The sequence below is a fragment of the Nicotiana attenuata genome, unplaced genomic scaffold, assembly GCF_001879085.1.
Source record: "Nicotiana attenuata strain UT unplaced genomic scaffold, NIATTr2, whole genome shotgun sequence".
NCBI classification, from domain to species: domain Eukaryota; kingdom Viridiplantae; phylum Streptophyta; class Magnoliopsida; order Solanales; family Solanaceae; genus Nicotiana; species Nicotiana attenuata.
In genome coordinates, this window is record NW_017670855.1 from 130,774 (window position 1) to 145,558 (window position 14,785).

General features: G+C 37.3%; 1 protein-coding gene across 3 annotated transcripts; it reads right to left on the reverse strand.

The window, feature by feature from the left end:
- Positions 1–574: 574 nt before the first annotated feature.
- Positions 575–13,731, reverse strand: LOC109243933 (putative SWI/SNF-related matrix-associated actin-dependent regulator of chromatin subfamily A member 3-like 2). 3 transcript variants are annotated; one of them, XM_019410947.1, is made up of 20 exons: positions 13,053–13,731; positions 11,902–12,035; positions 11,661–11,790; positions 11,415–11,468; positions 11,115–11,264; positions 10,885–11,036; positions 10,727–10,811; positions 10,354–10,626; positions 10,039–10,185; positions 9,747–9,902; positions 5,796–5,863; positions 4,984–5,106; positions 4,757–4,856; positions 4,556–4,668; positions 3,437–3,709; positions 3,147–3,347; positions 2,668–2,758; positions 2,513–2,584; positions 1,504–1,602; positions 575–1,304 (listed from the first exon to the last, which is right to left on the reverse strand). In XM_019410947.1, the coding sequence occupies exons 1-20, from the start codon at positions 13,557–13,559 to the stop codon at positions 1,182–1,184; spliced, it is 3,051 nt and encodes a 1,016-aa protein (XP_019266492.1). In that variant the 5' UTR covers positions 13,560–13,731; the 3' UTR covers positions 575–1,181. The 3 variants fall into 3 exon arrangements, with proteins under 3 accessions (XP_019266492.1, XP_019266491.1, XP_019266493.1); XM_019410946.1 differs by having other exon boundaries at positions 2,668–2,761; XM_019410948.1 differs by lacking the exons at positions 575–1,304; positions 1,504–1,602; positions 2,513–2,584; positions 2,668–2,758 and having other exon boundaries at positions 3,257–3,347; positions 3,441–3,709.
- Between the last annotated feature and the right edge of the window lie 1,054 nt (positions 13,732–14,785).

Here is a 14,785-nt window from a genome sequence, read left to right on the forward strand (position 1 = left end):
AATGTTTGACTAATTTTACATATTGTAATCTAATTTAGAAATTAAAAAAATAAAAGATAATGAAACAATTAATAGGAAATATAATTAATTTTGATGATTTAATTCTGAGATTCTAAATGGAGATATTAACAAATTTGTGTCATGTCCTATTAAGCATATAAATTAAAATGAAATCTTCATTTTTAACAACCTTGAGAAATACAAATCTTATCAGATTATTTAATAAATATAGCCATCTTGGTAAAGACCTACTCAGCATATCTAGTGATTGAATGTATAATACTATTGATATCTGATTATTCTAAATTTGAAATGTGGAATACATTCATAACTGATTATTCCAAGTTTGAAATAATGTTACTATTGACGCCCAGGATGGAGCAAAGTTGCCAAACAACAACAAATAATAGCTACCCTTCAGTCCCAAACAAGTTGAAGTCGCCTAAATGAATCCTCATTTCTTTCTTTAAGTTTGACGCATATTATTATCATAACAAATAAAATAAAATTTGCTAAGTTGACTATCTATTTTAAGTCATTGGTCCGTAAAGCACTAATGGGTTGGAGAACTTAGTACTCATAAACTACAAGCTTTTGTTAACTTAAGGGAGAACTTCAATATGGTCAAAATTTACAAGGTTTGTTAACTGAAACAAAAGCTACAAAGTTACATATGACTCTCCTCTCTACAGCTTGGAAGCTACATTAACGAAAAATAATATTTACAAATTTGTTTACTCTATAAAAACTGTTTTAGAAGTCCGATCCCAGATCTTGATAACAGTCGTGATACCAGGATTTGGTTTTACAACAGTGAAGTACAAATGCACATCCCCCAGATGCTAGTTACATTTGCGCTTCTGGAAACTGCTTCAACGAAAACTTATAGCCTGTTTAGCCAAGCTTCTAAAATTAGCTTATTTTGAGAAGTGCTTTTTTCAATGGAATGATCACTTTTCAACACTTGAGATCGAATGATCACTTTTCAACGCTTGAGATTGTCGAGGCCTACAAAATAATCCGGTGTGCCTGCAGCATGAGACATGGAGACCACCGGCTAGAATGAAGAGAAGCTTTCAGCTCTTTTCCAGACACATATACCATCTAATATGGTGATCGTGAATCTACAATCTGAGGAGCCAGAGGCCCCAACTCATTGGCATGATTTAGTTCTGTATTGTCTATGCAAAAAGCATCTTAAGTTCCTCAATTCTTGCAGTCCGAACTTCTTGGTCCGTCAAAGCACCAGAAATCATCCGTTGCTTCCTAGCTTGTACTGCTTCCATTCTTTCCTCAACTGAACCCTGCCATCAGAAAAATATGTATGCAAGGGTCCAATGACATTTTCAACATGATGTGCACTCAAGGTGCGATAGAGCATATAGATATTCAGGTAAGCGTCAAGGAACAAGGAACAAGCACCAGCACTTCCCAGAGAGGGCGATATTGTTCCATGGAAACTGATTAACGGGCCGTAATAAGGAGAAAAGTGTTGAGCACTACCTTCACAATGAATCGTTTAATCATTACTTGCTGAGTTTGTCCAATACGATGAACACGCATGACCGCTTGTTCCTCAACAGCTGGATTCCACCACGGATCCTAGAGATAAGCATGCAAAGATGAATATTGTGTATATTTGACAACAATAGAGTCACAGAAAAGTACATGTCAGATAGTACATAATATGGGGGCGATCAAAGTGATTCAAAAAAAAAAAGACATCACCAAGTCAAAGTCACGAGAAGAGCAAATATGAGAACCGATGGATCATTGAACCACAAAAATCTCATCAACCAAGATCACAAGCTTAACCAGTTAAAAAGTGACGACTAACAACATGCAGATAATAAATCAAAATTTGCATTAGATAAGTCACCATAAGCCTATAAAAAAGAACTTGAAGCCAAGTTACGACCACGTACACCACTGCTACTTATGAGCAAATAAATTTCAGATATTCCCATCAAGATAGATTCTGTTATCACTGAAACAAAGAGGAAGAAAAGGATAATTTTTCGAAAGGTCATAGCTTAAGTAGATAAGCTTTATCAAAGACTACAATTCAGAAAAGAATGACCACAACTATCATCATAACACTAATAGATCTCATAAGACACATCTTGCAGACCATACTTATCAAAAGAAGCGTCTTGCAGACTATCTGCAACAATTGTTGGGAAATTTTACCTCCCAGAACACTTCCATCAAATTAGGTTTTTAAGTTTTACCAGATTAATGCATATTGAGGAGAGGAAGAAAGAACCAAAAAAAAGAAAGAAAGAAAAGGAAGAAGGTCAAATGATTTACTTCAATATTACATATAATTATATAAACATTTCTCTCGCTCTATGCAATACTTGGATCAAACTATTAATGCGATTGTGTGTAATCAAAAAGGAAATATTGTCTTCTTCTAAGAGCAAACCCACTTTTGACAACACAAACAATTAAATTCAGAGAGTTCATTAGTCTGTGATCATCTAAATTTTTTCTAAAGGCAGACAAGTACCATGACAAAAGCATTAGATGCAGCCGTCAGGTTTATCCCAACACCACCAGCCTTCAATGACATCAGCAACACCTGTATAATATTAAATTGGATTAAGGAAACATAATAATTTAAAAATAAATGTATAAGATAAAGAGGCAGCAGCCACGACAAACCAATATGCCATCCTCTTCTGAGAACTTCTTTATTACTTTCTCACGTTGTTGCTGGTTTAACGTCCCATCAAGGCGTACAAATGGAATATTACTACTGCATAAGTATGGAGGTCAATAAATATATTAACTCAAAAATAAAGTACACAAAATATGGACAAGGCTATTGCAAAAGGCAATTGACAAAATCAATAACTTCAAATGTTTAACAGGACTCAACTAACGGGAGGAAAAGAATTATCGTCCAGATAGAGACAAGGGTCAATCCATTTGCACAAACCAGAAATCTTTCTCAGTTTCCTTATCCTTATGAGCATGCATACCAAGACTACTACAAGTAAATTTGCCATAAATGGAAATATCACGATGTTCATTGAGCTTCTTCGTGTACAGTTACCTTAAAAGACAAAGAAGTTGCAGAATAGAGTGCTCAAAAACTTATTAGTTCTTCAGAATCTAACATGAACAAAAACGGGGTGTACCGAGAAAGAGGAATCTGCAATAGATCTAAGAAGGCAGTCCACTGACTAAAAACAATGCTTTTGGAGCCAATGGAACGAAGACGTTCTAGTTCACCCAACAAGGCTGATACTTTTGATGACTCCACCCAATTCTTCTCAACATCAATCTGAAAGCGGCTATCTGTCGGGGCTGTTATAAGCTCCTGCTTACTGACAGTGTTTCTGCAAAAGTGGAATATTCATATAAAAAACATGCAGTTGATCTCACTGCATAGAGTCACGTTCTTCAATAAACACCTGTAGGAAAGTACCTACAAACAGGACAAAGGCCCGAGGTAGAACTTCGCCAGCTTGCCAAGAGACACTCTCGACATAACCTATGAGCACATGGAGTCAAGACTGCATCTTCAAAAGCTTCAAGACAAATAGGACATTCTCCCTGTTCTCCCTTCCGCAACTCTTCCACAACCTCCTGAATATAAGCACGTGAAGGAACATCTTTGCCTTCTCCAGTCTCCTTACCACCCTTAAGGAAACGTTTAGCAAGCTTATTTAGATCAGAGAATTCTTGGGTATCACCTCGACTGGCCAAGAATAAACCCCATCAGCAAATATTACTTAAAAGATAATATTTAGTAACTATTAGCTGTTAGATACTCCAGAGTCCAGACACAGAGAAGCAAGGTGGGTAATCAGTCCAAAAGAGCAAATACAAAAACAATAAGACCTACTATTGATAATATAAGTCAGGTATGATGCCTGATGATAACAGACTACTGGAAAGAAAGAATAAACAATCTGAATAGCATTTATAAGACAAACAATGATCACTTTCTAGAAAAAATGGAGTCAATAAGCTTTCTGGACACTGTATTTACTTCGTAGAATAATCTTGGATCCACATTTGCAAAGTTTTCGAAAGATACACCTTGCTTTTCTTTCAACAAATACGCAAAAAGAAGCGCTTCCACTTAGTCCAAGAGTTGGCACACAGATTGTAAGTTAATAAAAATCTATTTAAGCAAACACTGCTTTTTCTCCATATCCTATCTCGCGCTCCCAGTCTTAGAAATGTTCCTTGACTAAGATATGCAATTTAGTACTAGTATTATACATAGTTACTACATATCTATGTGTAGTATTCATAATTTGAATTAATCAGTCTAAGTGAATTGCAGTAATTGGTCAAGTTGACAATATGAGAAACAGGAATATCAATTTGGGTCAGAGGAGTAATGAGAATCATGTACATTCAAAATAAAATTAGAAACCAAACCAAAGTCTCTCCAACTCATCAATGTAAGGAATAACTAAGCGTCTGTTGGAAAGTCGCGCAATATTTTTTCTGGAGTATAAGTTCATTTAGACAAGAACAAACCACACAACATTAAACTCAAAGGATAAATAGGTGCACGGATAAAAGTACACACCTCATTACAAGAAACGGGTGGTCACAACATTGACGAAGTCGCAAAAGCAACTCCAATATAGAAGCATAGTTGTGGAGAACTCGTCCTTGCTCAACAAACTGATCAAACTTCACCTGATATTGGAGATATAGGACTATGGTAAAGGAAATAAAGGTGCAAAAAGTATCGAGAATTTCATGGACAGAGTGATGATGGTAAAACCTTGGATCTTTTATACAATGCATCATAGAAGTCGCGCTCTACTTCTGTTAGTTCACAATATGTCACTTGAATATCTGCTGGTGGTAGAACTAAAATTGGTCTGCAACCCAATAACACCAGAAGCAGTATAACATTTCAATAAACCTAAAAGTAACCATAACAAACGAAACCAAACAAAAGAAGACACCAAAGAAATAAGATTAGTGAATCCTATGTGGAATACTCACCTGCCTTCCCTGTCTGTACTAGACTTTGTTCTTCTCAACATGATCGATCTTAAAATTTGTTGAACCAACTTTAGCCCCCTCTCATCTCCCTCCTCAAAAGGTTTCTGAACAAGCTTGTTCCACCTTAATACGACCGAGCAGACAACATGTTGAATGGCATCACAGTAACATGAGAAAATTCAATCAATTATGCAAATAACTTTCTCACACAGAACTTAGCTTCATATTTCACCAGATACAAAAAGGAACAGCACTTGTAGCAGCAAGTGCTGTTAAGGATCAATCTCCTCAATCTAAAATGGTAAGGATCTAGACTGATGCCAGAAAGATTAGTGAGGTTTTAGTAGAAGATCATATCAATGAATAGCTGCTTCAAAACAGGGTTATTTAATTTATTTATTTATTTATTTTGATGAAGTAAAAACAGGGTTATTTAATAGTCATTTACAAATCTTAATAGGATAACAAGACCATATGAATGAATAAATCAAGCTGTCGTAGATCATTTGACAAATTGGGGCAAAGTCACAGTAAAAGATATATGCTACACTCTCTACAGTCTCCCGTGTATAACATTTTTTATTAGGTTAAAATTTCATTTGAGTGATGGAGAAACCTTGCATACAAGGTGTAAAAAGGTAGAGAATTTTACAACAAAGCATGTCCTCCACAAATAGCATCCAGTCATAACATTCTAAAGAGCATAATAACATATTCAATATTACCAGCACCACACCACAGTTTCTGATACGTTTTCACGACGACAAATAAGTTTGAAGGTTAAATGTCAATGCAAGGAATCCATATCTTACCATGCCCAGCTTCCCCATGGTTCAACCCTCAAAAATCTAAGAAGACTGTAAATATCCTCCAGATTGTTCTGCCACGGGAAAATAGTAAGTCACATAACAAAATTAGGTGCCTATCAATAGCAAACTTCTCTTGAAAAAGCATAAGAGCAATGGCAAACCACTATAAGATGGCAACAAATGCTAGACTTCAAAAAGAAATGTCCAAAAAAATGTTCAAACCAAATTTGAAGAAACTAGCATCATGGTTACCTAATCGGGTTAGTAGTATCCTCTAAGTGTATTAGTAATTGTGAGAAAGCACGGGAGAAAAATCTATTTTTTTAACAATGATACAATGAGCCATATATATAAAATATATTCTACTCCTACTACATATGGGACTAGGACATATTCTACTCCTACTACATATGGGACTGGGATATATTCTACTCCTACATATGGGACTGGGACATATTCTACTCCTACTACATATAGGACTAGAACTATTTACACATAACTATCTAATACTCCCCCTCAAGCCGGTGCATACAAATCATATGTACCTAGCTTGTTACATATGTAACTAATACGAGGACCAGGCCACTAGACTCCCCTTGAGCAACAAAATCAGGTGGTTGCTGATAAACAGAAGTTGGCCGAAAAGTCGCCGGAGAAATTTGAAAATAGTGAGACTAAGCCGAATTCCACAATACAAAATAGATTCTAAAACACCACCAGAAAACATAAACTTTTTCTGGAAACTACTGTTCGCGCCGGAAAAGTGTACTGTTCACGCCGGAAAAAATAAAAGTTGTCAGAATTTGATGTAATTTATATGAGTAGGCTCGGAATCACTGGACGAGTAAGTTGTCCTGAAGAAGTTTTACCAAAAAGTAGCCGGAATGGCTCACACGCGTCAAAAAGTTATTGTAGCTCGCTGGAACCCTAGTTCTGGCGGCGCGTGAGGGACTTTTTGCCAGAGCGATTGATTGGGATTTTGTCGCGTGACTTTTCCGAACAAGATGGTAGTGTTGGTTTTCGCACAACACTTACCGACGAGAAGATAACGCAAATCCTATGTTACTCGGACTCTCCGAAAATATGGCCGGATACGTGTCGGATCCTCCAAAAGTAGTGCATTTTTGAAGGATCTGACACGGGTGTGGCTACATTTTGGAGAGTCTGCGCAACATAGCACAAATCAGTCTTGAGGCATCAACCGGAAAGACGCACGGTGACCGACTTTTCTATTCCGATGGGACTGGAATTTTTGGGGTTTGGTCGCACAAGAGTTTCGGATCTGATGGTGGTACTGGTATATGCACAGTACCACTATAGCAGTGATGAATCCCGGAAACAAGATGAAGTTGCCGGAAAATTGCACGGCGATAAGATCTTTCTTCACGGATGTCGCTGGAATGACGCACAACGATAATTTTCTCACTAAAGCTCTGATACCATGTGAGAATGCACGGGAAAAAAATCTATTTTCTTAAAAATGATACAATGAACCCTATATATAATATATATTCTACTGCTACTACATATGGGACTAAGACATATTCTACTCCTACTATATATGGGACTAGGACATATTCTACTTCTACTATATATAAGACTAGGACTATTTACACATAACTATCTAACAGTAATGATCAGCTAATGATACACTTAACCGAGTAAAGGTATCTTAATTTCATGTATGATGAAGCTTGCTTGAGGGTCTGATTACCTAATATAACTCTTAAGAATTCGTCCTTGGATTTGGAGGAGCTTTTTAACGAAACTGCAGCAGCCTCTCAAATCCTTTACCTCCTTTGTTCTAGTCAATAGAAGTACTTCACTAGGTATTTAGCTTTGTGGAGTCTTTGATAAGACAATTCACTAAGACTAAATATAAACCAAAACTGCAGCATTAGTAGCATTGAGATTCAACGACAGTGCTCAGGGCCAGCCAAAAAGGATCTACTGAGAGACTATGACTGCATATTGGATAAAATATATGAATGTCCAGATCAGCTGATAAAAGACAAGCACCGGAAAATACCAGCTTTTCCAATAAGAAAATATCTATTTTCTTCTCTTTTGCAACGTAGGGAAAGAAGGGTGGCATGAACTTGTATCTGAACCTATGCAGAGAAAAACTAGCACTTACAATCAGTTGGAACAATTTAAGTTTAAACAACTGATTCGGCTTTGAAACACAACAACAACCCAATATAATCCCACAAGTGGGGTTTGGGGAGGGTAGTGTGTACGCAGACCTTAAACGTACCCTGGGGGTAGAGAAGTTATTTTCGATAGACCCTCGGCTCAAGAAGATGAAAAGAAACAATAGAACAGTAACAACAACAAAGGTCAGAAAGATAGAAAGACAGTACCAGCAACCTAAGACCAGAAAAATAGATGGAAAAAGCAATAGCAATAGCCAGAAACAATGGCAAGATACTAGGAAACTGGAGCTCAGCTTTGAAACACATAAGATAAATACTCAGGGGTCAAGGCATGCTTGAAACTTACAAAGTCATTAGAATAAGACACGCGACCAATCTAGCAATAAAGAGAAGGACAAAAATCTTAATAATATATACCACTTTTATGAGTTCTAAACAATAATATATCTTTTTACCTCTCTGAGAAGAACTATGAAAATAGCAACAACAACAACAACCAACCCAGTAGTTTCCCACGAGTGGGGTCTGGGGAGGGTAAGATGTACGCAGCCTTACCCCTAACCAGGGAAGGGCAGAGAGGTTGTTTTCGATAGACCCTCGGCTAGAGAACGGCTGAAAAAGAAAAGGTAATTGCAACAAGTAGGAATAACAACAAGATGAAATAAGATCGAATCCAAGAATGCAATCAAACTCTAGGTAGTAATAGCCGTCTATGAATAAAAGATATCATACTACACTATTGCTAGCGAACTGAGTAAGACAAGGAGAAACTTTTGTCTACCTACGAACCTTCATCTTTGACCTCCACACCCTCCTGTCTAGGGTCATGTCCTCAGTCAGCTCCAGCTGCGCCATGTCCGCCTAATAACCTCTCCCCAAGACTTCTTAGGCCTACCTCTACCCCTTCTACTGCCCACACTGCTTGCATCTTCTAACTGGGGCTTCTATACTTCTCCTCTTAACATGCCCGACCCATCTCAACTTCGCCTCCCACATCTTATCCTCCACATGGGTCACTCCCACCTTTTCCCGAATAACTTCATTCCTAATCTTATCCAACCGGGTATGCCCACACATCCACCTCAACATCCTCATTTCAGCTACTTTTAGCTTCTGGGTATGAGAGTTCTTGACCGGCCAACACTCTGCTCCATACAACATAGTCGGTCTAACTACAACCTTGTAGAACTTACCTTTAAGTCTCAGCGGCACATTCTTATCACACAAGACACCGGAAGCGAGCCTCCACATCATCCATCCTGCTCCGACATCATCAATCTCCCCGTTACCTTGTATTATAGATCCAAGATACTTGAAACTACCTCTATTGGGGATGACTTGCGTATCAAGCCTCACCTCCATATCCTCTTCCTGGGTACCGTTGCTGAACTTGCACTTCATGTATTCCGTCTTGGTCCTGCTCAATTTGAAATCCTTAGACTCTAGGGTCTGCCTCCAAACCTCCAGCCTCTCGTTAACACCACCCCCGTCTCGTCAATTAAAATTATGGCATCAGCAAATAACATACACCATGGCACCTCACCTTGAATGTATCTCATCAATGCGTCTATCGCCAAGGAAAATAGGAATGGACTAAAAGTTGATCCCTAGTGCAACCCCATTATAACCGGAAAGTGTTCTGAGTCTCCTCCCGCTGCCCCAAACCGAGTCTTAGCTTCATCATACATGTCCTTAATAGCAAAAGCAGTATTTTTTACGTTGTAGGAAAATAGAAACTTTAACCTCTAAATAATGCTAATAATCTTTTCTTAACAATTTTCCCTACTGTAACACTGACCTGGATAGGGGTACCAGTAAGACACCACCGACGGTCAGCAATAAGAGCAGCAGCAGCATTGGAAATTTGGCTTTTAGAAGATTTGATAGTATGTGCCTCATCAAGCACCACTCTAAACCATCTAATAGAGTAAAGCCCCCCACTGTCCTCAGCATTCTACACCAAGTACAGAACACAAAAATGAATATAAGAGGACCTAGACCAAGTTAGCACAGAGAAGTAATGATAGGCAAACAAGGTGGACGCAGAAACTAAAAGTCTAAAACTATAATTTGAAGAATCAAAATAATACCTCTGTAGAAAATTCGGAGGCCAAAACTCCATATGTTGTCAGCACGACATCACTTCGAGCAAGCACTTTTGTATCCTTTGATCTTGTCTGCCCATAGTAAACATAAAGAGATAGAGCACCAGGTTGTGCATGGGCTTCAATCTCTGCCTACAAATGACGGATTCATCTTCAGATATTCATATGTAAATCCTTTATCTTTTCCTTTTAGGTTTTGACAATTTTTTATATGTAAAGCTTAATATGCCTAATGTGCCATTTTAGTTCCTAAAAAACATAGCAAAACTAATGTTGCCAGCTGAAGAAGATTTGAAGTACCTTCCATTGACCTAGTAGTGTCATTGGACATATTATCAGATTGCCACCAGAGATAAGTGTGGGCTTATGTTTCAGGAGCTTATCAAGACTAGAGAATTTTGCTGATTTCTTTGCAAAAGTTGGAGATTGACCTAAAATATTACTAGCTTCACCATTTTCACCGGACAGCTGGCTTGTAGGTTGGCTCCCTGATGATCCACCTCTTTCAGAATGACTGAGGAGGAGAGCTATAGTCATTATAGTCTTCCCTAACCCCATTGAATCTGCCAAAATCTTCAAGACACTCTCAAGTCATAAAATGGAAAATTGCATAAAACCTACCACAAAGAAACAAAATGTCCCAAAGAGTAAAAGAAGCAGAACGGCAACATACTCCTCCTCTAGCCATTTCAAGGGTACTCGGGAATTCAGTGGTCGCATCACCCGAAAATGCATTCAAGTAAACAACAAGCTCCCTCCTGAAATAAATTTTAGTGTACTGAATGCGAGAGTAAGTGGAGAAAAAAAACATGTATGTCAAGATTCACATACTCGTCTTTCAGACGGTAAGCATCCCAACATGGATGCAGAGTTGTTGCTGCTTCATCCGTGCTTCTTCCCCTCTCCAGTTGTGTCATCCAATGAAGCGCCTGCTTCTGATAGGGTCGCAGATCGCACTGGAGTGTACTTGGTGGTTCCATTTCCTAAAATGTGAATGTAAAAGTATTTAGTACACATAGAGAACTCCCTAGACAAAACAAAGATTTTTGAGCTGGCCATACCTGTATCTCCGAGTTATCAGCTGAACCAACAATATAATCAAGATCAGTATCAGAAATTGTCTCATCATTCTCAACTTTATCTCCATCTGCAGATGAAGAGCTTTTGGATAAGTTCGCGTGCAATACTGAGGCACGACCACTAGAGCTGTCCTGTGAAGAAAAATGAAGCATTTAAGAGGGTGAAGCAGCGAAAACTAAGAGAAACTGTAACATCTTGATACTCTGACTTTAAGAGGGTGAAGTAGGAGTGAGAACTGAGAATAGAGGGAAAAACGAGCGGGAAATCTCTTCTTGTCTTACCTGTTCGCTCAAAGGCCGCTTCCTCGTGTATAAATCAGCTGGAGTGAATTCTGCCTAATAATGATTAAGAAAGAATTTATTGAATTAATGTCCTTCGATCATCGATGAGATGAATTCATAACTAGGCAGAATATCAGATCCCAACTGATAAACAAGTTGTAGAAAGAAGGTTATAATCCATAATAGCTATGGTCAGAAAACCTCAACCACTCCCTACAACATACAAAACCAAAAAGAGAGTATCACCTTCTTAAAAGGAGTAAGTCCGAGCAAATGGAACAAAGTTGGAAGGGGGTGAACAACTGTATCATCTGCAGATCTAGCCTTTAGTGATGTCTGATTGCTTTTACGGAACATGGAGCTATTAATATACACTCTGCATACAAGATAAAGTTGATCAAATCACCACCGTCTGTATCGTATCTCATGAAACTGGATTCCTCACCTCAAATATTAAACTATAACACTAAAACATCGCCCAGAGTACCTGATGGACAAAAGAACAGAGTCCATAATCGCCAATATATTAGGAGCCGATTTGCAACACCCTTCAATTCTAATCTTCTTATCCCTCACCAACGGCAGAATACATCGAGCCCATTCATTTGGAATACGCCCAATCTGTCACTCCACAACAAACAACAAAAAAATCAGGCTTATTATACAGAATTCCATCAAGAAAGATCTAGCATTCCCCAATCACACCCAGAAAAAACAAATTGTCAACAAATTCTTTCTTCCGATGATTTCACTCTATATTCAGACATCCACATTCTAAAGCAGAAGCAGGTGCATCCACTGCCCTGAGCTCAAACTATATTTTTGTATACAGAAAAATTAAGACTTGAAAAAAAAGGCACTTATATTAAAGTGGTGCACCCACAGCTTTTAACTTCTTCTTTTTCAAATATGGGTTTTCTTCGGACCAACTTGCTCACATCTTAACTAATCCACCGGGCAGCTTGTCCAGCCCAAGAGCACAAGCTGCCAAGGTAATAGATGGGTTCACAACAAGTGCTGTAGCTTGGATCTGAACATGGGGATCCCTAAGTTGTCACTCACATGCCCCAATGATTTAGAAGCGGTGAGTTCTAAAATATATATCTTGATTTTGTATAACCATCTAGTATCCGGCACCCACTGACCCAACTAATCCAGATTTGCGCCACGAAAGAATTTCTCCACTCCCACAGCTTGAACCTGAGACTGTCGGTCAAGGGCGGAGGGATCTCATACATCCCACCACGTTCCTCTGCTAAATTTTACTCCTATCTAACTCTATCTATACTTCTTTTTCAAACATCTACAAATGTTTCGAGCCTAAAGTCTCGTGGGATTTGCCGAGCTACATAAGCCTTCTACATCCGCCACTCGCCTCAACCACTAGCCCTCCCCTTGAGGACACAACCATTATCCTAGATTTACATTGGTCTAGAATTCAACTTGAAGGGAGCAACTTCCTTTGTTTTCTTTCTTTTTTTTTCTTTTTTCTTTGGGGCCCGGGGGGGCTAGAGGAATTCCACAAAAATGCAATAAAAGTTGCAGAAGAAACTTAAAATTTCAGAACAATTCCACAAAAATGCAATAAAGTTGCAGAACAAACTTAAAATTTCAGAACATAAAAGAAGAAAAGAGTACCTCTCCACAAGCCTTGGTAGAAAACCTTACAATTTCAGAACAAGCAGCAGCCGCTTGACGCCCTCGTCCAAACTTCCCAGCTGGTGAAGCTGAACTCAAATTCTTCTTCTCCACAGGGTACGTAAATTCAACTTCCTCACCAGCCTTCAATATCCTTCCTTTACATGTTGACATACCGCCTACCTCACCACACCCCACATACCACCACTCACTCCCCCTATCACACTCACTCTCAATTCTACTCTTATTAATATTCAATCCCTCATTTGAAGAAACTGTACTAGGCTCAATTTTTTGGATCTCACCAGTATTTTTACTACTTGAATTTGAAACTACATTTACAATTTCGAGTTTCTTGAAACTTGGAGTGTCAAAAATGATATTAATTGCAGCTGTGGGGTCGTTTTTGGCCATGTGAAGTGCTCTAATTATGTCCATCTCTGTATATTCGTCGCCAACAATGGACCGTACCGTTGAAACGAGCTCCTCTGCGATCTTATTCCCCATTACGGTGACTCCAAAAAAAAATGGGGTAATTGTTCTTGGTTCGCTTCTGAATATTGAATTTGAATTTCAATTGGATTGGTGAGAAGAATAGTTAAATTTTGAAACCCTAGACGGGTTTTAGAAATGGCGGGTTGGTTTGTTATTTGTTTCCAAAGAAGATGCATGCGGGGTATACAATAAGTTCCCGCCTTAAAAGTCCCTCAATTTCTTACTAATGTTTATCTAGCAGCTTATAGAAAGTCTCCATTCCTGATCACTTTTTTGCTTTAGTATGTTTTTAAATATTTAAGATGTATGAAATATTTATAAAATAATAATAATAATAATTGAAGATATAATTAAGTATAAAAATATATTTAAATAATAATAACATAAAATATATTAAAAAATTAAATCATAATAATAAAAATAGTAGTAATTATTGAAGATATAATTAAGTATAAACTATATTTATGAAATGATGACACACTTCAATATAGTATGATATTAGGCAACAGTGCTCAATTTAAGTCTTAGTATCATCTACTTCACGTGTTAAAAATATGGAAAAGAATCAGACCACACCCCAAAAATTAGTAGTAGTAATTAATTTTTACCTTAATCTTTTAATCAAAAAATATTGAATTTGGCAATGAAAAGAGTACAAATTTTTCATCACAAGGAAAGAAGTGGCCAGAAAGGACAACTTATAAAAAGAGCTACGGAAATATTATATTTTGTTTTCGTTTTTAAAGTCATATTTTCCGAATTTCTCTTTATACTTATGCTTTTCTCTCTACTTTTTTCGTATGCGCTACATATTCTGCCAAACAGAAAAATTAAAGCACATTAACTAACTTGAATTGCAAGTTCATTTCATTCAAAAAAAAAAAAAAATCAAACATCAAAGTAAACAAAGTAAAATTGATTTATTTTGATATCAAGATATCAACTTCTAGAATCATATTTGAATACCATGGTGACTTTTTTAACATGATATTTTTTATTTTGTGTATGTTTAATTCATAGATATATATTAGCTTTTTCTTATAACTTAAAGTAGAATTTAAATATGTCAACAAGAAAATTGAATCACATACGCCTCAAAAAGAGTGTTGTTTTGATGAATGAGTCATTGTCTGTTTGAGTTAAATGATAATGAATTCAAAAAGAAAAAAATAAAAGGATTAACCTTACTATCAAATGAAAAAGGATTAGTAGACAAAAATTAATCATATTTTAAAAAA